The sequence below is a fragment of the Drosophila suzukii genome, unplaced genomic scaffold, assembly GCF_043229965.1.
Source record: "Drosophila suzukii unplaced genomic scaffold, CBGP_Dsuzu_IsoJpt1.0 scf_9, whole genome shotgun sequence".
In the NCBI taxonomy this organism is placed as follows: Eukaryota; Metazoa; Arthropoda; class Insecta; order Diptera; family Drosophilidae; genus Drosophila; species Drosophila suzukii.
This window is the reverse complement of record NW_027255941.1, coordinates 915,792-943,480: the sequence shown is the minus strand read 5'-3', so window position 1 is coordinate 943,480 and position 27,689 is coordinate 915,792. Positions and strand designations below refer to the sequence as shown.

Genomic DNA, 27,689 nt, shown 5'->3' with positions numbered 1-27,689 from the left:
GTCCATATAAGAGTTTCCCTTTTATTGTATGCCTTATTTAAGACTAGTCCTTCAAATTCCCCCTTGCTCTGCAGTCTAGGGAGATTTTTTTTTTGGACGTCAAGCGCATAATTTTTGTTTATGTACATTATATCCAACTTTTTATGTACTTACAAATATTAAAAAAAAATAAGCAACTTGATAGGCGCCTAAAACGGGACCTACTTGCATTCATGCACATGACTTTTTAACAGTTATGGGGTCATTGCGGCTTTCGTAATGCGTGCTATTCTTTTGTGTTCTCGTTTTAGGTAACTACTAATCATTATTTTAGGGAATTCTACGATTCAACTTAACTTATCTTTTGCATTGCCTTTATAAATTAGCTTTTTAAATGTACTTCTATATGTATAATTACAGCGCGCTAAATGACCCATTGGGAACACTATTTTATTCATTATTTTACCAGTTCACTTAGTAGTACTTATTCTTAATACAACAAAACGAAAAGCAGCCAACAAATCTGAGCAAATGAAGGTTTATACCCAAAAACTGTTAATAGTGCTATTTTTTATGCTACTTTCTTCATAAATGTATCGAAGTTTTAAAAACCATCCGTATTACGCCCACAACCACTTTTATTTTAGTTAAAGGATATGTAACCCTACTTACCCTTACACACAGAATAAAAATATTGCAAAAAATATTGCAATATTGCAACTGTGTGTCAGAAAACACCGAAGCTATAATTTGTTTCATATTATTTTCCCACCAATTTTTCGATCGTTCCTATGGCAGCTATATGATAAAGTCGTCCGATTTTGATAAAATTAAATACGAAATTCAAAACTAAATAAAAAATGGTTTTTCCAAGCTAAGGAGGTTATATGTTAAAAAACACCGAAGCTATAATTTGTTTCATATTATTTTCCCACCAATTTTCCGATCGTTCCTATGGCAGCTATATGATATAGTCGTCCGATTTTGATAAAATTTAATTCGAAATTCAAAACTAATTAATAAATGTTATTTCCAAGCTTAGGAGATTATATGTTAAAAAACACCAAAGATTTAATTTTTTTCCGATTATTCCTATGGGAGCTATAAGGTATAGTTGTCCGATCCGGCTGGTTCCGACTTATATACTACCTGCAAAAGATATAAGACTTTTGAGAAAGTTTTAGCCCGATTGCTTTAAAACTGAGAGACTAGTTTGCGTAGAAACGGATGGACAGACGGACATGGCTAGATCGACTTGTCTAGTCATGCTGATCAAGAATATATATACTTATTTATGGGGTCGGAAACGTCTCCTTCACTGCGATGCAAACTTCTGACTGAATTTAATATACCCTCTGCAAGGGTATAAAAAAACCATAAAGTAAGTTATATTCTTTACAACTGTTCAGGCCTTTTTGATTTTTACATATCCATGATTGCTGTGCGTAATGCTACAGTTGATTGTCAAAACCTCACTCTAGGAACAATAAAAAAAACAATGGAATAGCAAATACTGGAGTTTTTCAGGACATTTTTTTTTACTATTTTATCGAACAAACTTGATCACTGATTACTGATGAATATTGTTCTGTTGAACGCGGCCATTGTTAGGACGGTAACAGAATTGCGCCTAAAGCCTAGTACTCACATCGACGAAAACCGCGAGCTTACCATAGGAGTGAGCGAGAGGGAAATACGCGGCTAACGCTTTTCGTTGGATCTGTTTTTCAGCTCGGTACTTAGAAGAGGTAAGGAAATACCAGAAAAAATACCAGATTTAGCGAGTGAATTTCGATGAACGCCGTTAGCCGCGGCCCACAGAATAAGAAATTTAATCTTTGGCGGTGTTCGTGCAAAACAGGTGTGGAATTTAAAAATTAAAAATGGAAGGAAAACGCCTACAGGAGTTCTGTGCAGATAAAAAAGGACGCCTAATCCAAGCTGTTGGGCATTATTGTGAGGTTTCACGTACAGGAAGCAATGCCACAACAAAGCAAATCCGCAGAATAGTTGCAGTGCTGGAGGAGATGAGATCCACTAGAGAATCCCAGTGGGAAGGAATATGCCAAGTGGGATTTCGCTCGATCTCCGACGAGCTCTCCATTGAGGAACCACTGGACTCCACCTCCACCAGCTACTTGGCAGCTAAAGTGGAGATGGAGGACGCACCGGCTTCTATAAGGAGGAGGAAACGATGTCGGCTGCTAAGGCCCAGCTGGAGGAGCCATAACCAGCCATTGCCAGGATGCTGGGCGACTACATGCAACATCAGGAAGAACAACACCGTTCCCAATCCGACTTTCACTTCCTCAAGGTCCAATATGCCTTTTGGGATTTAGAGCTGGACTACAGATGGCGCGTGAAAGATGGCGAAGCATCAGCATAAGATTTTTCAACTAGTGAAACTCGTATCCGATTTGAGTACTATGCTTAAAATTTGAATTTTAGTATTGATCAACATTGCCTTAAAAAAATTACTTTTTCGTGATCTAGGGGTTCAACCCTACCAGGAACTACCACCATCCTTCTTGGGGCACTTTTCCTGTAAATTATTGTTATAAAACAAAGAAAAAAAAAGGGAAATCTTTCAATATCTGTTTCTTTCTCCTGCCCGACCGTTTTCGTCAACAGTCTTCGACGCTGCGTCGACTTCTCTGCTGACGTCGACTTCTCTGCTGACGTCGACAGCGGCAGAGTGTTTTTGCCTAATGATATCCCAGTCGGAAATGACTGCACTCCGGAACCGGTTCTTTCATTATGGAATGGTCGAAAAATACGTTTGCCTTCTACCACTTGACCACTTTTTCTGGCCAAGCAAGATACTTGGCTTCTGTTATTTGCATCGTGCTAAATTGGCTAATATCTATTAGAAGTTTGAGTAATGTAAATGTAAAGCTCTTCAGATTTATAGAGTTCTACTTCAACAAGTAACAATAGTTTTTGCAACAGTAACATGTTATATTTATTGAAAAATAGTGGGCATGACACGCCTTAAGAAAGTTTTAAGGAAGAAAGTAATATACAGCGTCATCTTGTAGCCACAACAGGGCAATTTGCTATTTGATAATCAAAAATGTGTAGTAGGACATATACAGACATGGCCTGGCCCACTGTACGAGATATGATGTTATATATTAATACTGACATGGCCCACTGTACGCCATATGATGTAGTGTATTAATACTGGAATGGCCCACTGTACGATACAATAAGCGGAAAGCCTAGTTTAAGTTAACTGTAAGCGTTATATTGTCATCCCTTTCTACCGAGTACTGCAGCATAAGAGATCGCAGATACGTATACCTATCTCGCTCACACAGATGAGCGGGAAGAAGGACAAGGGAGAATTGTGTCGGGACCCTGTGGTATACGTTCGAGGAAAGCGGTTGCGGAATTGAAAAAAATTAAAATTTATAAACTTAAACTGTCGCCGGTGTTCGTTATTTTACCTTCTACAATATCAGCAATGGTTCTTACTCAAAATGCCTGATAAGATCTAAATCAATTCACGGTCGTTCAGTTAAAAAACTAGTTAAATATGCTCGGGCTGCAAACCCCGAAACCCCGCTAGAAACCGAAATGGATGGAGCCGCATCATTACCACTGCAACAACATTTGGAAGACGCACAGGAAGCTCTGCTCGACTCTCAGGTAGTGGACGGTATACGCACGGAGAACGTTTCTCTGGTAGATGTCAAAACGGTGAAGTTGCAGAAAATTCTCGACATAATCGACGCGAACAAGGCCGAATTGCAACATCTTCAGGCGGAGATCGCTCACGTCACCAGGGACAAACCAAATCATGCTCAGCAAGTCCATGACGTCATCGAAAGCAACTTCGAAAACTCTGGCAACGATAACAGTTTCGCTTGTATCGACGCTGTCAGCGCCAGGGACAACTGCGATATCAATGAATCTAGTGTTGGAAAGCACGCCACAAACAGTGCTGATCAATGCCAGTTTACCAATGTAAACAAATTTTTAAAATCTCTAGCAACAACACTCGCACTGGCAAAGGAAGTAACAATGGACTAGGACGGCAACTCGTGTGCTCGTAAGTGGGTCACACAACTGCAAAACATTGCGCAGGTGTACAACTTGGGCTCGTTTGGTGTTCGTATGCTCCTTATTGTCAAACTAAAGGGAAATACCCAAATTCGGCTGCACGCAAACGCAACACGCAATCGCAATCCAACCGACCGCCTTTGTGAGCAGCTGATCCTAGCATTTGCAACTAAAATGTCAAAGGGGGAGCTGAGGAACGCGTTCCGAAGTCGTCAGTGGCGTTCAGGAGAAAAGTTCGCTTCTGATTTCGAGTAGAAAATTATGCTGGCCAACGATATAAACTTCGACAACAAAGAGCTCCTCGAAAACATCATCGAAGGAATTCCAGCACTAGGGCTGCGCGACCAAGCTCGCATACAATGTTTCGCCGAACCTGTGCAGATTTTGAAAGCCTTCTCTGGGATCCGTATACCTGAACGAAAGCAGGAAATCAATTCTTCGCAGCGCTTCTCCGGAAAGATTGCAGACACAAAGGATTTCAAGGGGCCACTACACCAAGGACTGCTCTAAACCGAAACGGGAGCCGGGATCGTGCTACGCGTGTGGTAAATTTGGACACTTTGTCGGACAGTGCCCTGAGCGTAAAAGCGCATGTGCAAATAAATACGTTATGTACATACAAATATTTTTTTACAACAGTCCTAAAACCCCATTAATTGCGGCGTGCCTCATAGACACTGGCAGCCCAATATCATTCGCCAAAACAGCTGTTATACCCTCTAAAAATTGATACAGTTAGTGATACAGTTAGTGAAATCCGTAAAGGATTCAGTTAATGATACAGTTACAGAAACAATTAGTATTTCAATTAATGATTCATTTAGCGAAGCAGCATATCATACAGTTATACAACAAATTGTATAACAGAAACAGTTAGTTTTAAAGATTGTGGAACAATAAGTGGTTCGGTCGGGGATACACACAACCCTATAGTAAGTAAGGCAACCATCGTATGCGTTACAAATGATAATCAAGATTTTTTACGTTAATTAAAAGAGATTAGGTTAGGTTAGGTTAGGGCGGCTGTCGGACTATAGTCCGACACACTTAGGGGTCCATTGTGATACCGCATGATCTCGTTTTTCCTTCTCTAGGGTCCCGTTTCTAGTTTCTAGTTTCAGCCTGTGTTAAGCTGATCAGCATGTCTTCCACCCGGAAGATTTAATATAGGCACTTATGTTTTTGAGATTAATCTCCGATATTTCGGTAAGATCGTCGATGAAGGGGCTTCTTAAGTGTTTCAGTCTGAGTGCATAGGGCTGGGCAGAAGCAGAGAAGGTGTTCTACCGTTTCCACTTCTTCCTCATCCCTACAGCTTCTGCAGAAATCAATTTGCGGGGCTTTTAGCCTGCCGGCATGTGCGCCAACAAGCCAGTGGCCTGTAAGAGCTCGAATCAACATGCCACACTCTGTGCGGCTGAGTTTGAGTAACTCCGAGGTTTTTGTTGTTGTCTATCACAGTCCATGTCTGGTGAGAGATGCGACACTGTGGTGCGTTTTGCCAGTGGGTGTTGGCTAGTGTGTTGAAGTGGTTTTTTATGTTTAGCTTGCAAGTAGCCATGGGCATACCGATATTTTCCACTCCTGGTAGGAGAGGCTTGGTGGTGCCCTGCCTGGCTAATTCGTCCGCTATGCAGTTGCCTACGATGTCCCGGTGACCCGGAACCCATATTAGGCTGATAGTAAACTGATTTGCCATCTCGTGGAGATATCTGCGACAGTCTGCTATTGTACGGGAGTTGGTGTTTGTGGAGTAGATCGATTTAATAGCCGCTTGGCTGTCACTATATATGTTTAGGTGTCCTCTTTGGAGGTTAAAGTTCCCTAAACAGGTTAGTGCTTCTTTTATAGCGTGGACCTCCGCCTGAAAGTCGCTACAGTGGTCCAGGAGCCTTAAAGACTTCCTTCTAATTGTTCGGAGTATACACCTCCGCCAACGTGTCCTTCTAATTTGGAGCCATCTGTATAGAAACAGATTGCGTCGTGCCCGGTCGGCCCTGCTCCCACTCCTCTCTATCTCGAATCAGGGCCTCAAAGGGTGTGTGACTATATTCAATGGATTTGCATAGATCCGTGATCTTCGGAATCGATTTATCATGCTGGAGAATTCTAGCATGGCCATAAAATTGGGCTGCCCTGTGTCCCTCAGTCGAATATCTGCCGATTTGGCCCTTTCCATGCCTGCTAAGTCCAGGCTAGGGAGGTTCAAGATCGCATTCAGCGCTTCATTCGGGGTGGTTCGAAGGGCTCCACTAATACACAAAGCCGCCATTCGCTGTACTTTGTTTAGAGGAGTCAGTATGCATTGTTTGTGCAAGGCGGTCCACCACAGAGCCACTCCGTACAGTAGGATTGGCTTGACTACCGCTGGATATACAATCCAGCTAACTATTCTTGGGGACATGCCCCATCTTAGCCCAATTGCTTTTTTACAGGAGTAAAGTGCAATGGTCGCTTTCTTGGTTCTCTCTTGGTTGCTAAAGCCCCATTTGAGGCGCTTATCTAGCACTTACTCTAAGTACCTGGCGTGATCGCTAAAAGAGAGATTACAATGGTTTAAAATGGGTGAATGGGTAAATAGAACAAGTTCTGTTTTCAAGGGATTTACCCCGAGTCCCTTCGCTATCGTCCATTCCGATAGTATTTTAAGTTTAGCGGTCATAAGATCGCAAGGTGTGGGGAGCACGTTATTGAAGGCTCCCTCTATATCCAGGAAGGCGATCAGTGTGTATTCCTTGATGTTGAGTGATTTCTCGATGCTGCTTACCACCAAGTGTAGCGCCGATTCGGTTGACTTTCCTTTGGTGTAAGCGTGCTGTGCTTCTGATATTTGGGTCGGGTCTACGGTGGCCCTTATGTGTAGGCTTATCATTCTTTCAAAGCTCTTAAGCAGGAATGATGTTAGGCTTATTGGCCTAAAATCCTTTGCTGTGGTGTGAGTGGCCTTCCCTGCCTTGGGAATGAAAACCACCTTTGTTTCTTGCCATGCTGTTGGTAGTTCTCCTACCGCCAGGATGGATTGGAAGATTTTTTTTTCAACCAGTTTGAGGCTATTTGTAAAAGAGATAATTTAACATAATTATATTAGGGTAGAGAAACCAAAGGTGCCGGTTCTTAAAAGTGAGATAAAACTTAATTTAAAAAACTGAAAACCGTTTAGTTGTGCTCCGTGGCAGCTTGCCTATGCGGAAAAAGAAATATGGCAAAAACTTTTGGACGATTATTTCGAAAACGGGATCATTTAACCTAGCCAGTCTGAATGTGCTTCTCCTATAGTTTTAGTAAAGAAAAAAACCGGACACATGCGTCTTTGCATAGACTTTAGAAAACTTAACAAGGTTTTAATTAAAGACAATTACCCTATACCGCTTATCGATGACCTGTTAGACAAGCTAGCAAATAAAAAATTATTTTCAAAACTTGATCTAAAAAACGGTTACTCTCACGTTTTTGTCAATAAAGAATCAATTAAGTATACTTCTTCTGTAACACCGTTAGGACAATTTGAATTCCTTAGAATGCCAATGGGTCTGAAAACGGCTTTAGCAGTTTTTCAAAGGTTTATAAATTAAATTTTCGATGACCTGATTAGATAGAATCAAGTAATTGTGTACAAGGACGACAATTTGATCGTCAGCAAAGATGTTGATGAACATTTTCAGATTTTAAAGGAGATGTTTCTCAGACTAGCTAAAAACTGCTAAACTGCGTATGGATAAATATGAGTTCCTACCACAAAGTATTAAATATTTGGGTTTCATTTTAAAAGGCGGGGGGCATTAAAGCTGATGATAAAGGAATATAGGCAATTAAAAATTTTCCGATACCGGACAAAACACAACATGTTCAAAGAGTTTTGGGCTTATGTTCTTATTTGCGATTTCTAGACTCTAGCCAAACCTTTATATGATCTCTTGAGAAAAGACGAGAAATTCCATTTTGCAGAAAAGGAAATGAGCTGCTTTATGATGTTTAAAAATAAGTTAGTTGAAGCACCAGTGTTATATAACCACAAAGACGAAGTATAGCTACATTGCCAGATGCCAGCTCTCTTGGTTTTGGAGCCGTACTACTCCAAATAAAAGAAGATGGAAAATTGCACGCCATTTTTTATTTTTCCAAACGCACAAGCATTGCTGAATCGAAATACCATAGTTTTGAGCTTGAAACCATGCCCATTATTTTATTTGGTTGACATTTCAAGATTATAACTGACTGTAACTCTCTCACGTTAACACTTAATAAAATCGAACTGAACTGTACGCGGAGTATAGCTAGAATATAGCTACAAAAATTATGATTACGATCTAATACATAGGGAAGGAAACAGAATGCAACACGTTGACGCCCTTAGCAGGTGTACAAACATTTTAGTAGTAGAAACAAATTCAATTGAAGACAATCTGGTTGTTGCCAAGCCAAAAACCCAAAAGTTCAGAAGATTAAGAAACAGTTAAAGGAACATGAGCATAAATTATTTGAAATGAGAAACGGAATAGTTCATAGAAAGAGTAACGTAACGATGACAGATTGTAATTGTTCGTACCTATTGATACTCTTGAAATACCACATTGAAATCTGTCACATAGGGAAAGACAAAATGTTAGTTATTATTGCGTTGCAATGCGTTATTGGTTTCCAAACGCCAAGGATAAGTGTGTACGCAATATAAATAATTGCCTAACATGTGTAGCATTTTCCCCAATACAGGTAAAGAAGGATATTTACGTTTAATTCCAAAGGGTAGTAAGACCTTTGAACTTATCCACATTGACCATTATGGTCCAGTCGATTCGGGAAGATCAAAGAAACAATTATTTGTCGTCGTTGACGGTTTTATTAAGTTTGTACGTTTATATACCACAAAGACAACAAATACCCGAGAAGTTATCACAGCCCTTAAGGACTGTTTTAGGGCATACAGCAAGCCCAAGTGCATTAGAGAAAGCTATTTCACTTCCAAAGAGTCTGACGATTTTATGTTAGATTTTGATATTAAGCATATGAAATTAGCTACAGGATCACCGCAAGCAAATGAAGAGGTAGAAAGAATAAACAGGAGTCTTGGACCAATGATAGCCAAACTGGAAGAGCCAGAGAAGGGTATATACTGGGACCTAGTAATAGATAAAGTAGAGCATGTGCTAAATAACACTCAGCATCGTAGTATTAAACAAAGTCCAAGCTAAACGTTATTCGGTTCAAAGCAAAGAGGAAAAGTAGTAGACGAATTAAATGAAAAGCTTGAAGAATTACATAATGCACCTGAAGACAGAGACCTGAAAAACGTAAGAATCAAAGCAGAAAAAGTGAAGAAAAAGCACGAGCATACTGTTACCGCCCCAGTACATTTTGAAATTCGATTAATTTACATAAGTTCATCGGTTGGATCCGACACCAATCAAGACATATCGCCGTCAATCGAGCGACCATACAGTTACAGTGCGATCCTCAATAGGAGAGGAAGATTTTTAAAGCTCTTGATTTTATCTTCATTTTGTAATTTGATTTTACTAATAAAAACATCGGATTATAAAGCAGTGCTGTTAAAAGCTTTCATTAAGGGGTCGGCTGTAACCTTCTTTAAAAAATCTTAATATAAGAGAGTACAAAGAAACAACAAATCACCACAAGTTGCTGCGTCTAAACAATAAAGTTCCGTAGTAACAATAATAAACATAGTCTAGTTCCAATCGCGGGTTAACTATTAATTGGTGCTCGACTGCGTCTTAAGAACAATAAAGTTCCGCAGTCCCGTACATTAGCCGTAATCGTGACACGAACTTTAAATTAACTGCGACATTTATAATCAGTGTATACACACCAAGCCAAGACAGAATCTGACCAGTTGATTCTTGCGAAGACACTCCGCGTATTGGTGTTAGTGTTTCGTGGTAAAAATAACCAAAAAGATCAAAACTATAATCTGATTCCACGGATTGCCTTTCTGCCAACTAAGGCTGTGAGTAGGGGCATAGCTTGCGAAAGCAAATAAATTTTCCCCCAAAAGGCAGAGAAGCTCACAACCGAAATCAATTTCGCGATCACGTAAAAATGCTTCCACGGGGAGATGATACTTTGGTATGCGGTGCTTGCAAAAAAGACCCGGGCAAGACATAATATGGGTGCAATGTGATAATTGAAAAACCTGGTACCATTTCTCTTGTGTGCGTAAAGAAAGCGCAAATAACCTTAAAGGCTGGGCCTGCCCTCCAAGCAGAAGGGTGATACCGACATCGTGAAGACCAATCCAACTGCACATCAAGGCTCCGCCGCGCAGGGATTGCAAAATGAGCCGAAAATAAGTTTACAAGAAACACCCGGTACTTATGTTACAGATGCTAGAGGAAAAACGAGAAGCTGAGCAGAGATATATTGAACAAAAATATAATATTTAGTCGCGCCAACATGATTCCAACATGACATGGACACCCACGAGAATTGGCCCCAGCAGCGCTCAATTATCAGCTCGACAAATACTACCAGCTGATTTGCCTACGTTTAACGGAAACCCAGACGAGTGGCCCACCTTTGTAATCGCCTTTGAAAACGGCACTTCTGGTGCCGGCTTTTCAAATGTTGAAAATATGCTTCCACTTCAAAAATGTCTTAAAGGCATTGCATTTGTTGCCAACCATGGTTCCCGAGGTTATAAGCACATTAAAAACATTATTTGGTCGTCCAGATCAAATTCTGGATCGCCTAATTGAGAAAGCTAAAAGAATTTCGGTAAACAAGGAAAGGCTGGATTCACTTATCGACTACGCCCTTGCTGTTCGCAACATCTGTGCTACTATGGAGGCCTGCCAACTAGATGCACATCTGAACAACCCTATGCTTGTTCGTGAGATGGTTGACAAACTTCCAAATCAATATAAGATGAACTGGGCATTGCATCCAAAAGATGGATCCATAGCAAATGTAAAAGCATTTAGCGATTGGTTGTATAAAATCGCAGAAGCAGCCTCCACAGTCGTTTCAACCTCATACTCAAGGACGAATAATGTACATACTCATACCATTTACAATGATGTACAGCCGCAACATGCGGAAACGGAGGAGCACCCACACAATTCCTAGCTATCCGAGAACTCACCTTGCTTCGTATGCCAAAGCGCACAGCATAAAGTCGCTCAATGTGAACATTTCAAAAATCTCACTTTCGAAGGAAGGCAACAAGTTGTTCGCGACAACAGGCTCTGTTTTAAGTGCCTGAAAGTTCATGGCCGTAACTGCTCTTTTACAAATGCATGCGGTGTTGGAGGACGTGAATCAAGGCATCATCCCTTACTTCACAAAGGCAAGCCCAGTATCAACGTTGTCACGTCTCACCAAGTCAAATTAGCAGAAGTTGAACAATATTTTCGTATCGTGGCAATACAAATCCAAGGTGACAATATTGAAGTTGACACCTTTGCTTTCCTGGACGAAGGCTCTTCGGTCACACTAATAGACGAATCCTTCTTTAAGCGTTTAAACATAAGTGGCCCCCCCGAACCGATCTGTATGCAGTGGACCAATCAAACCACCAAAATAGAGGGCAATTCCGTACGCTGCAATATTCGAGTCGCCGGGGCAGGCGCCACTAAATCATATTGGCTAAATAATGTCCACACTGTGAAAAACCTAGGCTTGCCAAAACAGACGGTCAACGTGGAATACCCTTACAATCTTATTCGAATGACGAACCAATGATTCTTATCGGAACCAACAACTGGAAGCTCGCTGTATCACGAAGGATCAGAAAAGAGAAATGGAATGATCCCATTGCGTCTAAGTGTATTCTAGGCTGGACACTGCAAGGCTCCACAAGCTCCAAAACTGAATTTTCCATGCACCACTGCCAGTGCAACTGAGACGAGATTGAAAAGAGCATTAAAGAGAGTTTTTGCGTTGAAACTGTTACTCCAAAGACGTTTTGTTCCGTGGATGACGAGAAGGCCCTGGAAATATTGGATAAAACTTGTTCAAAGAGTGAAGGACATTATAAAGTAGGATTTCTTTGGCGCGAGAATAAGACAACTCTTCCGGGAAGCTACAACAACGCAATGAAACGGCTAAACTGTCTAAAGGCTAAGATAAACCGAGAACTGGCAATAATCTACTCGAAAAAGGGTATGCATCCGAGCTGTCCAGTGCCGAACTTGTTGAACAGCCTGAACGCGTGTGGTACCTTCCAATATTTATAACCCACAATCCAAATAAACCTTAAAAGGTCCGTCTCGTCTGGGATGTGGCTGCTAACAAGGCAACGCAGGCAATCAGAACCTTTGTAATAAGATCTATGACATTCGGAATATCCTGTGCGCCATGCATCGCTCATTATGTTCGCGACAAGAACGCGGAAGAATACAAGCTGCAAAGCCCGCGTGCGTTCGAGGCCATTACCAAGGCACACTATGTCGACGACTATATACTCGTAGATAGCCTAGGCGACGAAACTGAAGCAATCGAGGTTACCCTAAAGGTCCGAGACATACACGCGGCTGGAGGATTCAATATAAGGGACTGGGCTTCTACAATCGCCAAAGGAACTCGGAGATCCAGAAAAAGTCCTCGGTATGTTTTGGGAACCAGATTTTCAGATTTGCACTAATGAAAAGAAACGTCCTTTCGGAAGAAGCCTTGCCCACCAAACGCGAGGTACTGCAAGCGTTGATGTCCATATTTGATCCATCGGGATTCTTGTACTAATGGCCTCAAAATGCTTCTTCAGTAAATTTGGCACTTAGGCGTAGGCTGGGACGACACCTTACCATGACCTCAGCTGATTTTTTGAACGAAATGGAAAGACTTGCTACCCCAAGCTACAACTATTCAAGGACCGCGTCAATACTCGCCCTTACTTCGTATAACATTGAACTACATTCTTTCGTGGACGCCAGTGAGTACGGAGTGCGGATATGCCGCTTTCGGATAGGAAAAGGGGATGATATCACTGACTCACTGATCGCAGCAAAAAGTAAAGTGGCTCCCCTCAAGCCACTTTCCATACCCCGCATGGAACTACTTGCTGCTGTAATCGGTGCACGTCTATCCTACAAAGTGCGGTGCACTTGCAACATAAGCGTCGATCAACACACTTATTGGACCGTTTCAAGGACAGTACTTTCCTGGCTGACGATGGACCCTCGTAATTTGTACGCTTTCGCAATGCATCGCGTAGGAGAAATTCTGGAGACCACAAGCGCTGGTCAGTGGCATTGGGTACCAACAAAGCTTAACGTAGCGGACATGGCGACAAAGTTTATCAGCAAACCAAACTCACAGGAATGGATTAACGGCTCATCATTTCTTCAACAGTCAAAGGACCAGTGGCCAAAACAGTCCACTTTGTGCCCTTCTAACAAAGTCGACCAAGATGAGATTTGAAAAACGGTCTTGATAATCAGAAAGGAAAGCAAAGTAGTGGTACATTATACGTTGAGCGCTTTTCTGATTGGAACCGCTTATACCGGGCAACGGCAACTTTTCTGTTATACTTGGACATTCCTCGAGCTAAATGCAAAACTGAGAAAATCCAAAAAATTCTTACGCTCGCACAACTGACGTCCACCATAAACCTACTCTTCAAGAAAGCACAACAAGACAATTTCAAATCGGAACTCGAGACTCTTCAATCAAACGGATTCATAAGTAAGCCTAGCGTATTGATGGAACAATGCGTACTCAAGGCCGTTCAGACACCATAAATCAAAGCCGAGACCAAATTGTCTTGCCAAAGCGCCACCACATCACTCAACTTATAATAAAGGAATTTCACGAAACAAACCATCACATGCTTCACGAGGGAACAATAAATCTGATCCGCAGCGTATATTTTATTCCCCAGTTACGTGTTGTAAACAACCGTACGGAAAGCGTGCCAAAGATGCAAAAATAATACGGCGATCCCGGAACCACCTCAGATGGCACCACTCCCGCCAGCTAGAGTCGCTAGCTTCGTGAGACCCTTTACATACACTGGAATGGATTTCTTCGGTCCAATTTTCGTTAACGTAGGCCGACACAAAGAAAAACTTTGGGGTGTTATTTTTACACGCCTCACTCTGCGCGCAGTTCATATAGAGATAGCCCACAGCCTTGATACTAGCTCTTGCGTAATGTGCCTGGCAAACTTTATGTCGCGACGCGGGACGCCCAAGCAAATATTTTCTGACAATGGAACAAACTTCAAAGCAACTGAAAAGATTGTCAAAGAGGAGCTAAAAAATGTTGAGCTTGACAAGCTCGTTTTAAAATATGACAAAATTAAATGGCGCTTCAATCCACCAGCCGCACCACACATGGGCGGGGCATGGGAACGTTTAATTCGATCGATTAAAATGGTACTCAAATCCATTTCCCCGAACGCCAATTACAACGTCGAAAGTCTCAAAAATGCTCTTGTTCGTTTCCTTGGAGGCAGAAGACGATAACGCAATTACTCCCAACCATTGCTAGGATCCGCAGACGGCTTCAAGCCTCCACTGACAAGCGAGTCAAGCCCAAGACAACGTTGGCGCCAGGCAAACGAACTAGCCGATCTTTTCTGGAGGAGGTGGGTGAAGGAATACATGCCAATAATCACCAAGCGAACTAAATGGTTTCCCAAACGACATCCTCTGGCAGTTGGCGACGTCGTAATCGTAGTGAACGAAAATCTACCCAGGAACCTTTAGCCCAAAGGACGAATTGCAGAGGTCGTTACAGCCAAAGATGGCCAAGTTCGATCTACTACTATTAAGACTCAGCGCGGTATTGTGGTACGGCCACCAACCAAAATAGCTGTACTGGACGTTGCTTTTAAGTAAATGTAAGCACCCCATAGCTGTTTACGTGGGGGGGAATGTTACCGCCCAAGTACATTTTGAAACGTCGATTAATTTACATAAATTCATCGGTTGGATCCGACACCGAGCAACCATACAGTTACAGTGCGATCCTCAATAGGAGAGGAAGATTTTTTAAAGCTCTTGATTTTATCTTCATTTTTTATACCCGTTACTCGAAGAGTAAAAGGGTATACTAGATTCATCGGAAAGTATGTAACAGGCAGAAGGAAGCGTTTCCGACCCCATAAAGTATATATATTCTAGCCATGTCCGTCTGTCTGTCCGGATGAACGCTGAGATCTCGGAAAATATAAGAGCTAGGCTATTGAGACTTGGCGTGCAGATTCTTGAGCTTCTTACGCAGCGCAAGTTTGTTTCAGCAGAGTGCCACGCCCACTCCAACGCCCACAAGCCGCCCAAAACTGTGGCTTCTACAGTTTTGATACCTATCGATTGACCTAAAAAAAAATTGCCACGCCCACTCTAACGCCCACAAACCGCCGAAACCTGTGACGCCCACAATTTTAATGCTAGATAAAAAATTTTAACTGAAATGTATTGGCCTCGTCAATACCTATCGATTGATTAAAAAAAAATTGCCACGCCCACTCTAACGCCCATAGAGCTTAAATCTGTCTACCGCCGGTAGGTGGCGCATTTTAACCTCGATTTTCTGCTTGCATATCTCCATTAGCTGAGTAACGGGTATCTGATAGTCGAGGTACTCGACTATAGCGTTTTTCCTTGTTTTGTAATTTGATTTAACTAATAAAAACATCGGATTATAATGCAGTGCTGTTAGAAGCTTTCATTAATGGGGTCGGCTATAATATTAAAAAAAAACTTAAGAGGAAAATTAATAAGAACTGCAACACATTTTGTAAATAAATAAACTTTGATTGACGTACACAGTGATCAGTGATGTACAGTCAGGATGCCCGAGTTGTAGTAGGACATATACTGACATGGCGCACTGTACGTTATATATCATCTCTTTCTACCGATTACTGCAGCATAAGAGATCGCAGATACGTATACCTACCTCGTTCACACAGATGAGCGAGGAGAAGGACAAGGGAGAATTGTGTCGGCACTCTATGGTATACGTTCGACAAAAGCGGTTGCGGAATTGTAAAAAATATAATATATAAACTAAACTGTCGCCGGTGTTCCTTATTTTACCTTCTACAAATGAATATGTGATCAGGCCTTTAATAAAATATAATATTAGAGCAAACATCATTATGATCCAAACCAAATCAGGAGGAGATCAGGAGAACCTAACGGTTCATGAATAAACAAACATGCAAAAGTGACCTTTTAACAAAGAAATTCAGTAATATGTCTGAGTCGACTACTATGATATTTTTGCCAAAATCGCCATTTAAGACCATAAGTTGGTTCGGTAATATTGTTTAGAATCCATTAAAGATTACGTTCGACCCCATACCCGCCCTAATGTACATATTTTATATTTTGATACCCTACACAAACGTTATTAACATTTTTAATTTTTATTTTGTTAACTACTAAATTTTACATTTTAAAGTAACCCTGTCATGTTAAGTCAGACTTTCAAAATAAACGGTCGTGTTTTTCCTGCGTTCAGAATTTCTATGTTTGCCTAAGACGGATTAAATTAAAACTTTTAATATTCGGTCCTTTATTGTGCTGTCTTGTGTTGTTGTTTCTGCATACACATTAACAGCACTACGCTCCAGCTCCCCCGCATATTTGCATTCTCTCTCTTAATTATACTCGTTACTCGTTGAGTAAAAGGGTATACTAGATTCCTCGGAAAGTATGTAACAGGCAGAGGGAAGCGTTTCCGACCCCATAAAGTATATATATTCTTGATCACGATCACTAGCCGTGTCCATCTATTAGGCTCGTAAATACCTATCGATTAACGCGCATAACGCTTAAGTCTGTCTACCATAACCATATGTTGAGATCACGGGTAGGGAGCGCATTTCAATTTCGCTTTGCCACTTTCATATTTCCATTTCCATTTGGTCCTTTTAGCTGAGTAATGGGTATCTGATAGTCGAGGTACTCGACTATAGCGGTTTTCCTTTTTTTGTTTTTACTTGGACGTTGATGCACTAAGATCAGTACAAACAAGTGGCCCTACAACACCAAGCAATGCTTGTTACGAGCGGAGCCCTTCACCGGCGAGTAAACAAAATCGCGGACAAAGAAAAAGACTATAACAATAGACAATTAAAAATACAGGTCATTATATTGCAGGCACATCTTAACGTCATCTGCGTACATAAGTACACGTGACTTCGTTAAGACTAATGGAAGGTCATTTATAAATAGTTTAAACAGGAGCGGACCAAGATGACTTCCTTGTGGTACACCGGACGTAACTCGGATTAGGGATGAAAAAGCGTTTTTAAAAATGACCCTTTGAATCCTGTCATTCAAATAACTTAAGATCCATCTGAGAAAATCACCTGGAAACCCTAAAAGGTGAAATTTCCGGACTAGAATCGGGTGATTTACAGAATCAAACGCTTTACTGTGAAATCAGTGTTAACCACATCAGTCTGACGATTTTTTCTAAAACCACTTATAACAAATGAAATAAACTTCAAAAGGTTGGTTGTCGTTGACCTACGTTTGACGCTTTGCAAATCTAAAAGAAGTGAGCTGAATATTATATGGGTAAGACTGATCTGGAGGACTTGATGTTGAATAGGTGGTTTGAAAAACTATGCAAAAAGATTGGCTATGGCCTGATCAGTGTTTGCAGCCGAATTTTCAAATTTAAGTGATGATAGGTAACTTGAAGATTTACGCTTCGTGTTAACAAAACTAAAAAACTTTTTTGGATCCAGTGTAAACTGGGTCTTGCATCGAGCTAAATAGTTTTTATAACACTGGACGTTAAGCACGGTAAAATCAGACCGAGCACTTAAGTATCGGGAAAAGGCGGCTTGTGAACCGGAAGCTCGAAACTTTTTGTAGAGTCTAGACTTTACATTTTTAAGTCGTGCCAGCTCTTTGTTAAGCCACGGAGGTTGGTTTGAAATTTTAGGATACGTTTAGCTGAATTTTTAGATAGTTCCTACACTTTTGTACCCGTGTCAATAGTGGGCTCTAGCGTTGGGTGATATGGGTCTTCTGGTAAAGTAATTGCTGAGGTTCTAGCTATGCAGACATAATCTGGGCTGGAAACAAAGCATAGATCCAGTAATATCCAGAAACATCAAGCAATCCGTCAAGAAAGTCATGCTGCGTTGAAGGTAACAATATATTTGAGGTTTCGACGGTGGACCTAGGTATGTTAAAGTCACCTAAAACTATTAACTGATTCCTATCTGATAGTTTACTTGAAATAAACTGGATAGCGGACAGATGATTCGCATATATTGGGAATTCAGGTGACGGCGGAATATATGAACATGTTATGTATATAGAAATACCCGGAAGGAGTAGTTTTATACACAGAAATTCAATTTCCTTTGTTTCGTCGGACTTTATTATTTCCGACGTTAATTCTGAGTCAACTGCAATTAAAACTCCACCTCCACGTCGGAACGTACGATCAAGCCTGTAAGTTGTGTACTTACTTGGAAAAACTTCGGAACTTAGAATTTTCGGTTTTAACCAGGTTTCTGTCAACACAATAAGATGGGAAGACAAGGAAAAACTATCAGTATACAATTTGGTCAACTTACTTTGTAAACCTCTTGTATTCTGATAGGAAAGCTGAAGAAAAGAATCTAGTTTTTTGAGATAGATGAGGATGTAGATGTGGACGGCTCTTAAAAGGGATTTCCAACTTTCTTTGAACGAATTTTCTTTTTTTTTTAGCTTCGTACTCTTTAACAAAAATGCCAACAGGCCAAAAATTGGCTGAGCACATAGTTGCAAAATGAACACAGGGAACACCGATCTTAAATGATGATACTTCCCTAGCATATGGAAAATTAAATCGTTCGACCTTTAGATCATCAATCTGAACTTTGTTACGGATATAGGCCGTAAAGTCCAGGGATGAAAGGTCAGGATTCAGCCGAGAAACAAAAATTTGTTTCCGCTTCGGTACACAGGTGACTGTTTTAGGTACCACGCGTCCCATGCGGGAAAATCTCGCGTCCTTTGCATTCGGAAACCGAATCTTTTTTAGCTTTCGATCTCAGTACCATTTGTGCGGCGGCTGAGATCGACTGCTGTGCTGCAGACCCCGAATCGCCAGAGAGAGTTACACTAGCGGCTACCGTGGGTTGTCTATCGACCGCGATCTTTTTACGCTTAGGAGAATCGGGCTCAGATAGCATACGGCTAGTGAGCTGCGACTCAAGCGCCACAAGCAGATCCGTATTTCTACGGCTGTTCCGGATTAATTCCGTATAGAGAGTACCTGGGTTTTATAAGCAATGCATTCATCACAATAGTAGCGCAAGCCACTTCTCATGTCGATTGCATCGCGTACCAGGCCCGAATGACCAAGGCATTTTGCATGAAAAATATTCTCACACGAATGGCACGGAATGCTCTGTTGTCCAGCCGAAATTAACGACTTGCATTTCTTTAAATTGCAGACAGCCATTATCGTGATAAACCGAACCACAGTGCCAAGAGAATAAAGCTTCACTAGTAAAAGAGAGAGTTAGCGAGCGGGAGAGAATGAGCGGGAGTGAGTAAGCTGGGGGAGCGTAAGTTTTTGATGTTCCAAAAACAAAGTTTTATGCGGGAGTGCGGGAGAGCGGGTAACTTACCGCTCCAAACAGCGTTTGGAAGAAAAGAAGAAGGCAATTTGAAAAAACAATAACAACAAACACTGCACAGAGATTAGTCGTGCAAACTAATTTTGTTAATTTAAACACAAAACAATAACTATGCACTCGCGAAGCGAACGGATGTTGTTAGGGACATTAAAAGTTATATAAATGTAGGAAAACATGAATTAAACTCCGATGGTTTATGGACAAAAAGAACAAAAATTCGGAGCGCTAGACAAAAACACAACCGTTCACTAAACGAGCGATTTGTCGAAAAAAATTGTAATTGCTGTAGTTTTCTTTTGTGCCTTGACCGCCGAAGCTTTAGTGCTGTTTTGTGTTGTTGTTTTTGCATGCGCGTTAACATCATTACGCTTCCGCTCTCCCGCACTCTCACATTCTCCGTTAATTTTTTTTAATTCCTCATTCGAAAGCTTAAGCGTGCAGAGTTTTTGCCCTTCCCGCACTTTTAACTGCTCGCTTGCAAATTTTCTAAGCTTAACATTCCCCTTCGATCAGTGTTCTGAATTCAAAAAATTATGGATACTTTTTTCTGCTCCGATAAAAAATAACATCAACTAAACAGAGCTGACCAGTCAAAACAGACGTGTTGGCTTTGTGAAAAAATGGCTCATACCAAGTGTGCTGGGTATATCGGTCGAACTAGTGATGACCTTGCTAAGGTTCATAACTTACTATATTGTTGTGACCCTTGTCTTGAGGTTGCCCACGAAATAAGATCGTTTATGCGCCAAACTAAAGGTGGCTTAAAGGGTGAAATTAATAGCTTGGGCATAGCTAGAGATAGTTTTCGCCGAGCAGGTGAGTTACTCTCAGCCCTGGATTCCCAGTTCAATAGCCTCAAGCTATTAGATCAGTCTCAAAAGCGTAAAACACCCCGCAACCCCCGGTAAGTAATGATCAGAGGACCATCACGGAGCAGCGGTCGACCACAACAAATCATCAAATGTTGTTAGGATGAGATCAAAAACCTGCCACTTTAGTGAAAACTGAAACGATTCTACCGGCACAAGTTGGTTTTGCAGAAACACCCTCTGCCGTAACAAAATCCCTATCAGTGGATTTGACAAAAAAAAATTATTTGTTCTCGGCTTACCCTGACCAAACGGCCTCCCAGGTGTTGGACAACATAAAACAAAATCCAAAAATATTACCGTGGAAAACTTTTACCTATGCTAGGGACACTTCGTCTTTGAAGAAAAAAAACTAAAGCTTCAAAAAACTAAAAGCTAACTAAATTGTATTCGGACAGTTTTTCTTTTGCATCTCATATTATTTTCTTTGTATTCAGTCTCAAGTAAGCTGTCCAATGACATCAACTTGTGGCTCTAAGAGATTTAAATATACCTGGAACTTTGTGGTCCACAGATGAAAAACGAATTTCTTACTTCCACTAGCTCATCATGACTTCACAGGCGGTTTGCTTGACATATCTTTGTCTCAAGTTAACTACACTCATGGACAATATATGGCGAAAAGTTATAATCTTGGAATTGTTAAGGCCTTCAATGGAGCTACCCTTGACTTGGCACAGAGCAGATGGACTTTCGATTCTTCATTAATCTCCGATCGTAAGTATAGACACGCTCCATAAGCTGACATGCTAGGATCGCAGAATCCATGCAACTCAACGGAAGCCCTTGGTTGCAGAACGAATCGTGGTAATTTTATGTTCTGTACGACCGATAACTGTGACTGTCAACTCCCCACATGACGAAAGAATGGACTCTGGCAGTGCGTCATCCCAATCCACGTTCGCACTCCATAGAGATTGCAGAAAAATCTTAGATTTTGTGATAATAGGAGTTATTAAACCGAGTGGATCATAGAATTAGTGGGTCGTGGATTGGTTGGCAGTTGAGAAAAACTAAATAGGAGTTGATCAGAAGATGGATCCCAGACTAGTCCCAATGCCTTGGCGACATCGGATCCATCCTGAAATTTGATTAGCTGCTCCTTGTCGCATTCAGACTCTCCTTCCAGGGCTGCTGACTCATTAGAAAACCATTTGCGGATTGGAAAATGGCCTCGCGACAGTAGTTCCTTCACCTGACGACGAATTTCTCTCACCTCCTCAACTGAGTCCCCACCAGATATTAAATCATCCACATAGAAATCTCTACAAAAAAATTTTTGCTCCAATAGGAAATGATTCCACCTCATCGTAAGAGAGTTGATGCATGGCCCTTATAGCCAAGAAGGCAGCTGCTCAATTTAAAAACACTGAACTTTTCCGTAGAGCTCTCTCTTCAAACGATGCACTGCAAAAAATCATCCGGGTAAAAAACACGCACGCAACTGTACATCTTGCAGATATCTCCACAAAGGGCAACTTTAAAAAATCGAAAGCGAAGCAGTATATTGAAGATTTTTTGTTGAATTGTTGGTCTTGCCAGAAGTAAGTCGGTCAGAGAGCTACCAGAAGTTGTTTTAGCAGATCCATCTAAAACGACACGAAGCTTCGTACTCGTGCTCTCCTGCTTATGTTCGCAATGTTGGGGCAAAAGGAATTGTGTTTCTGACGGTTCCTTAGTTACAAGAGACATGTGACCTAGATCGATATACTCCCTCAAAAATGCTGAAGACTGAGCTTTCAGGGCTGGGTTTCTATCAAGTTTAGCTTCCAGACTTTTGAAACGAAGACGGCGAAGGGGCGGATAATCAGGAAGATTCTCCTATCCCAGAAGTCGAGGTTTTCGATCTTCTATGATTCAAGTTTAGTTGGCTAGCTAAGCGAGAGGTTATGAAGTTTAGCTGGAAGGCCGAATCTAAAATTGCTCGGCAAAGCATAAATGGTCGAATTCTATTTCTAACGTAGGTAATAGCAGTTGGAAGCAACACGTAGTCGATCGGCAAAATAGTTAAGGTTTTGGGTGGAGGGCTTAGTAAGTGATGATCAGGATGCGATGATGTATGCGAACATGATATTAATGCTGATGAAGTAGATGGTAATGGCTGAGAGCTCGAGGATGGATCGCATGATGGAGATGAAAATGAGGTGGTTGTTGGGGATGGGTCATGGTTCATGTGTAATAATGAATGGTGCTTCATGCGACAATATTGGCAGTGAGTCGACTTGCATTGCTGCAAACTGTGCCCCTTCCGCAAACAGTTGATGCAAAGGTGCAACTTCTTTGCTTCTCTATATCGAAGATTCGGACTCAAATTTAAAAATCGAGAACACTTTGGCAAATAATGATCCCGTGCATCGCAAAATAAACATATCAAATGATTTGAGTTAGTAGCAGAAGCAATAAGTGTATTTTGGTTATATTTGTGCAAGTTTTTTCCCACCTGCTGGCCTGGTGTTTGAGTTACCAAGGCTTAATCCAAGTTTTCCATCATCCTGCACCTCTTTTACAAAAACGACTCCATACACACCAGGTAGACAGCTCAGTGATTGACAAATCCTCTTCCCATTTTTCCCCCGTCCTCTGATCCAGTTTCCGAGTGACGATGTGAATTAAAAGTCCATCCAAAATTTGTTGCGTATTGGCCAGGGTTCGAATTGCTCGCAGATGCGAATTCATGCAATCACTCAGCTCCCGAAGACCCTTCGAAGATCCCTTCTCGACACCTTTTAAACCGAATATTGCCTGAACGTGTGCCTGAAAGTGTAAAACTTTATTATCAAATCGATTAACCAGCGAATTCATAGCCTTTTTATAATTAGGATTCGAGGGTTCAAGCGAGCGTATGGTTTCCAGAGCCACGCCGCCCAAACTCGAACGCAAATATTGTAATTTTTCAATGTCGCTTAGCTCATCACCATTTCCGATGACCGTAGTAAAAGTCACAAGGAAATCCGGCCACTCAGAGTAGGATCCATAAATACGAGCAATTTCCAAATTTGGCAACCGAGGCTTCCTAGATCGAAAAGAAAGATCCGCATTATTAGTGATGTCAATAGATCTTGAATTTGCAGCGGTTGAAGCCGGCAATTGTGACTTTCGATGAGCAGCCAAGCCTCGGCTTAGTTTCGCCTTCACATCCATGAAAACCTCGGCAAATTCAATCCGATGGTCGCTCGAGATCTCTGCAAAATCCAGTCTTTCCAACGATGTCTGCGCAGAATCAAATGCCTGGTTTAAGGAATTGATCCATTCCATTCGCGCCAGCAAATCAGCTCCGACAAACTGATTAACCGCATCAGCGTTTTAATAACATTTCATCGAGCTCATTTGCCGCAAAATAGATTGGGCTTTGACTCGGTGGTAGTCGACGTCACTTGTGGATTCATTTTGAGCCCGAACCCAGTTTTCCGTATCAGACATTTTTCAATCACGAGAAAAAAATGAAAGAAAATAAAATGTCCGACCGCGTTAGAGGCACGAAACACCGTATACCTTTTACGGCGAAAATGTGGAGGTTAACAAGCGTCGCCAATGCAACGGAACCTTTAACTTGGTTGTTGTTGTTCTTGGCGATAAATTTCCTGCCTAGCAACAGCGGATATATGTAATTGGCAAACGAATGTATGTATGGCTATATGTACATATATATATATATGTAATATGCGCTATTAACAAAGATTAAATGCGATTCAATTTGTTAAAAATTATTTGCACAACACAGTTTTGGTGTTTTTTCACAGCGCAAAATGTACAAAAATTCAAACGGCCGGCTGTGCACTTTTATATGCACATATGTATGTATGTTCGTGTGTTTGTGACCGAATGCACGATAACGACAGCGAAACAAAGCGTTTCTTTAAACTATATTAAAAAATCGCGAGAACGAGATGCAGACTTCGATAAAAACTATATCACGTCGGGGTCACCAAATGTTTGTGGAGAAGACAACAAATATGCGAATAGGTTATATTAAATGTATAGTGTCAAAGCGGTAGACGGACTGTGAAAAAGCTCGGCTCCAAGATCTTCATATAGACATATGCAGGCTTATAAAGTAGTTGCTAAATAGATAAGCGACGGCTTTAGTGGTATAAGAAAGAAGGCGACAAAGATAAGCAAAGAGCGCTGCAGGTGCCGTCGTACACCTATGCGCGCATGACTAGGCGCTGGCGATCTGCTCCGAACAATCCTATTTAAAAACCATTAATATTAACATTACATTTAAAATTTTGTAGTACAGAATTAGATCCTGCCTTTTTTCTTAAAATGTTATCTTTATTTTTCTATGCGTCTATCATCTCGCAAATTCGTGCCGTACGACGCACTGCAGCGCTCCTCGGTCGGTTGGGCGGGAGGTGTGGCCGTGGGAGCCTAACCGAAATAGACACTTCTGGGTCACGCCGGGGGACAAGGTGGTAGTGAGCACTTGTCGCTGGCACGGGGACGCTTTGATGGCAGGACAATCGCGTCGCGGCAACGATGGTTACTGCTATGCCGGACCACAGGCGATGCGGGAACATCGCTGGTTGAGCTAACGTAGGTTGGCTGCTAGTTGAGATAGTGTCGTATGACGGAGCTCTCTTCCCGTAGGTAGAAAGTAGAACCGTGGAGTTATAAGTAGCGTTGATAACTGATTTATTCTTAAATAGATACATGCTTATATACTACTTGGATAACACGGTAGTTTAGTATAATGAATAGTGAGGTAAATTGTATTCCAGATTAGGTCAGTGGATTTTGATTATGCTAGAAGTTTCCGTAATAGGTTCGGCTGACACTACAGAATGTGTTCACCCCTTGGTATGGTGTGTTAGTGAGTCGTGGATTTATGTCATATAATATGCTGTTCACCAATTCTCATCTGTAGTCGGTGCAACTGGGCGCCTGGTACTGTTCCGAACTTGGCTACTGCTTATTTTGCTGGGTGCTGGTCATGGCACCTTGGGTACAAACGCTCTATATTTAGGGAAAAAATGGAAATTTAACAAATATTCCATGTTGCCACATAAGGAAACTTAAAAAAATATTTAATTAAAAAAAAAAATGTTGTATTTCTTTAGCTTAAAGCTTTATTGTAGATCTTTATTGTAATATAGGAACGAGCTTTCTTTGTTTGCTTCTTGCTTTATGTTCCTTTACAATTCTACACTGAAAAGCATGAATGGTAGATAAATAATTTTACAATCATATGAAAATAAACTTTTTCATATCTAATTGGTTTGTATTTCAATGCATTGTAATACACTAAAAAAAATTTTTTTTCGTGCTCGAAAACTTACACAATAACTTCCTTCTCTAGGGTCCCGTTTCTAGTAGTTTCAGCGTGTGTTAAGCTGATCAGCATGTCTTCCACCCGGAAGATTTAATAAAGGCACTTATGCTTTTGAGATTAATCTCCGATATTTCGGTAAGATCGTCGATGAAGGGGCTTCCTAAGTGTTTCAGTCTGAGTCTGCATAGGGCTGGGCAGAAGCAGAGAAGGTGTTCTACCGTTTCCACTTCTTCCTCATCCCTACAGCTTCTGCAGAAATCATTTTGCGGGGCTTTTAGCCTGCCGGCATGCGCGCCAACAAGCCAGTGGCCTGTAAGAGATCGGATCAACATGCCACACTCTGTGCGGCTGAGCTTGAGTAACTCCGAGGTTTTCTTGTTGTCTATCACATGCCATGTCTGGTGAGAGATGCGACACTGTGGTGCGTTTTGCCAATGGGTGTTGGCTAGTGTGTTGAAGTGGTTTTTTATGTTTAGCTTGCAAGTAGCCATGGGCATACCGATATTTTCCTCTCCTGGTAGGAGAGGCTTGGTGGTGCCCTGCCTGGCTAATTCGTCCGCTATGCAGTTGCCTACGATGTCCCGGTGACCCGGAACCCATATTAGGCTGATAGTAAACTGATTTGCCATCTCGTGGATATATCTGCGACAGTCTGCTATTGTACGGGAGTTGGTGTTTGTGGAGTAGATCGATTTAATAGCCGCTTGGCTGTCACTATATATGTTTAGGTGTCCTCTTTGGAGGCTAAAGTTCCCTAAGCAGGTTAGTGCTTCTTTTATAGCGTGGACCTCCGCCTGAAAGACGCTGCAGTGGTCCGGGAGCCTTAATGACTTCCTTCTAATTGTTCGGAGTATACACCTCCACCAACGTGTCCTTCTAATTTTGAGCCATCTGTATAGAAACAGATTGCGTCGTGCCCGGTCGGCCCTGCACCCACTCCTCTCTACCTGGAATCAGGGCCTCAAAGGGTGTGTGACTATATTCAATGGATTTGCATAGATCCGTGATCTTCGGAGTCGATTTATCATGCTGGAGAATTTTAGCATGGCCATAAAATTGGGCTGCCCTGTGTCCCTCAGTTGAATAGCTGCCGATTTGGCCCTTTCCATGCCTGCTAAGTCCAGGCTAGGGAGGTTCAAGATCGCATTCAGCGCTTCATTCGGGGTGGTTCGAAGGGCTCCACTTATACACAAAGCCGCCATTCGCTGTACTTTGTTTAGAGGAGTCAGTATGCATTGTTTTTGCAGGGCGGTCCACCACAGAGCCACTCCGTACAGTAAGAACGGCTTGACTACCGCTGTGTTTATCCAGTTGACTATTCTAGGGGACATGCCCATCTTAGCCCAATTGCTTTTTTACAGGAGTAAAGTGCAATGGTCGCTTTCTTGGTTCTCTCTTGGTTGTTTAAGCCCCATTTGAGGCGTTTATCTAGTACTAACCCCAAGTACCTGGCGTGATAGCTAAAGGAGAGATTACAATTGTTTAAAATGGGTGGGTTAAGTTGAGGAATTTTGTACCTATTCGTAAATAGAACAAGTTCTGTTTTCGAGGGATTTACCCCGAGTCCTTTCGCTATCGTCCATTCCGATAGCATTTTAAGTTTAGCGGTCATAAGATCACAAAGTGTTTGTGGATATTTTCCATTAAAGATGATGGCGACGTCGTCTGCGTATGACACGACCTTACAACCTCCTCCCTCCAGAATCCGCAGTAGTTTATTTACTGCGATATTCCACAAGAGGGGTGATAGTACACCTCCTTGCGGGGTGCCTCTGTTCACTAGTCTAGTCTGGGTTGAGGTCCCTAGTGTGGCTGTGACCATTCTGCTTATCAGCAATTTATGGATTAGTCTCACCATTGGCGGCTCAACCCCTAGTTCTGTGAGAGATTAGTATAGAAATCACCTTTTTGCCTTCCATAATTCCCAAATGTATGGAAGTCACTTTTT

At 41.6% G+C, this 27,689-nt stretch overlaps 1 protein-coding gene across 3 annotated transcripts in view; it reads left to right on the top strand.

Annotated features, from left to right (window-relative positions):
• LOC139355105 (phosphoribosylformylglycinamidine synthase) overlaps positions 1–27,689 on the top strand; it is a 173,099-nt gene that overhangs the window by 26,796 nt on the left and 118,614 nt on the right. The window contains exon 4 of one of the 3 annotated variants that reach the window (XM_070999425.1): positions 21,013–21,186. The exons of the other annotated variants lie outside the window; for them this stretch is intronic. Coding sequence (XP_070855526.1) covers positions 21,013–21,186 — 174 coding nt within the window. The remainder of the gene's footprint in view (positions 1–21,012; positions 21,187–27,689) is intronic. 3 annotated transcript variants of the gene reach the window in all.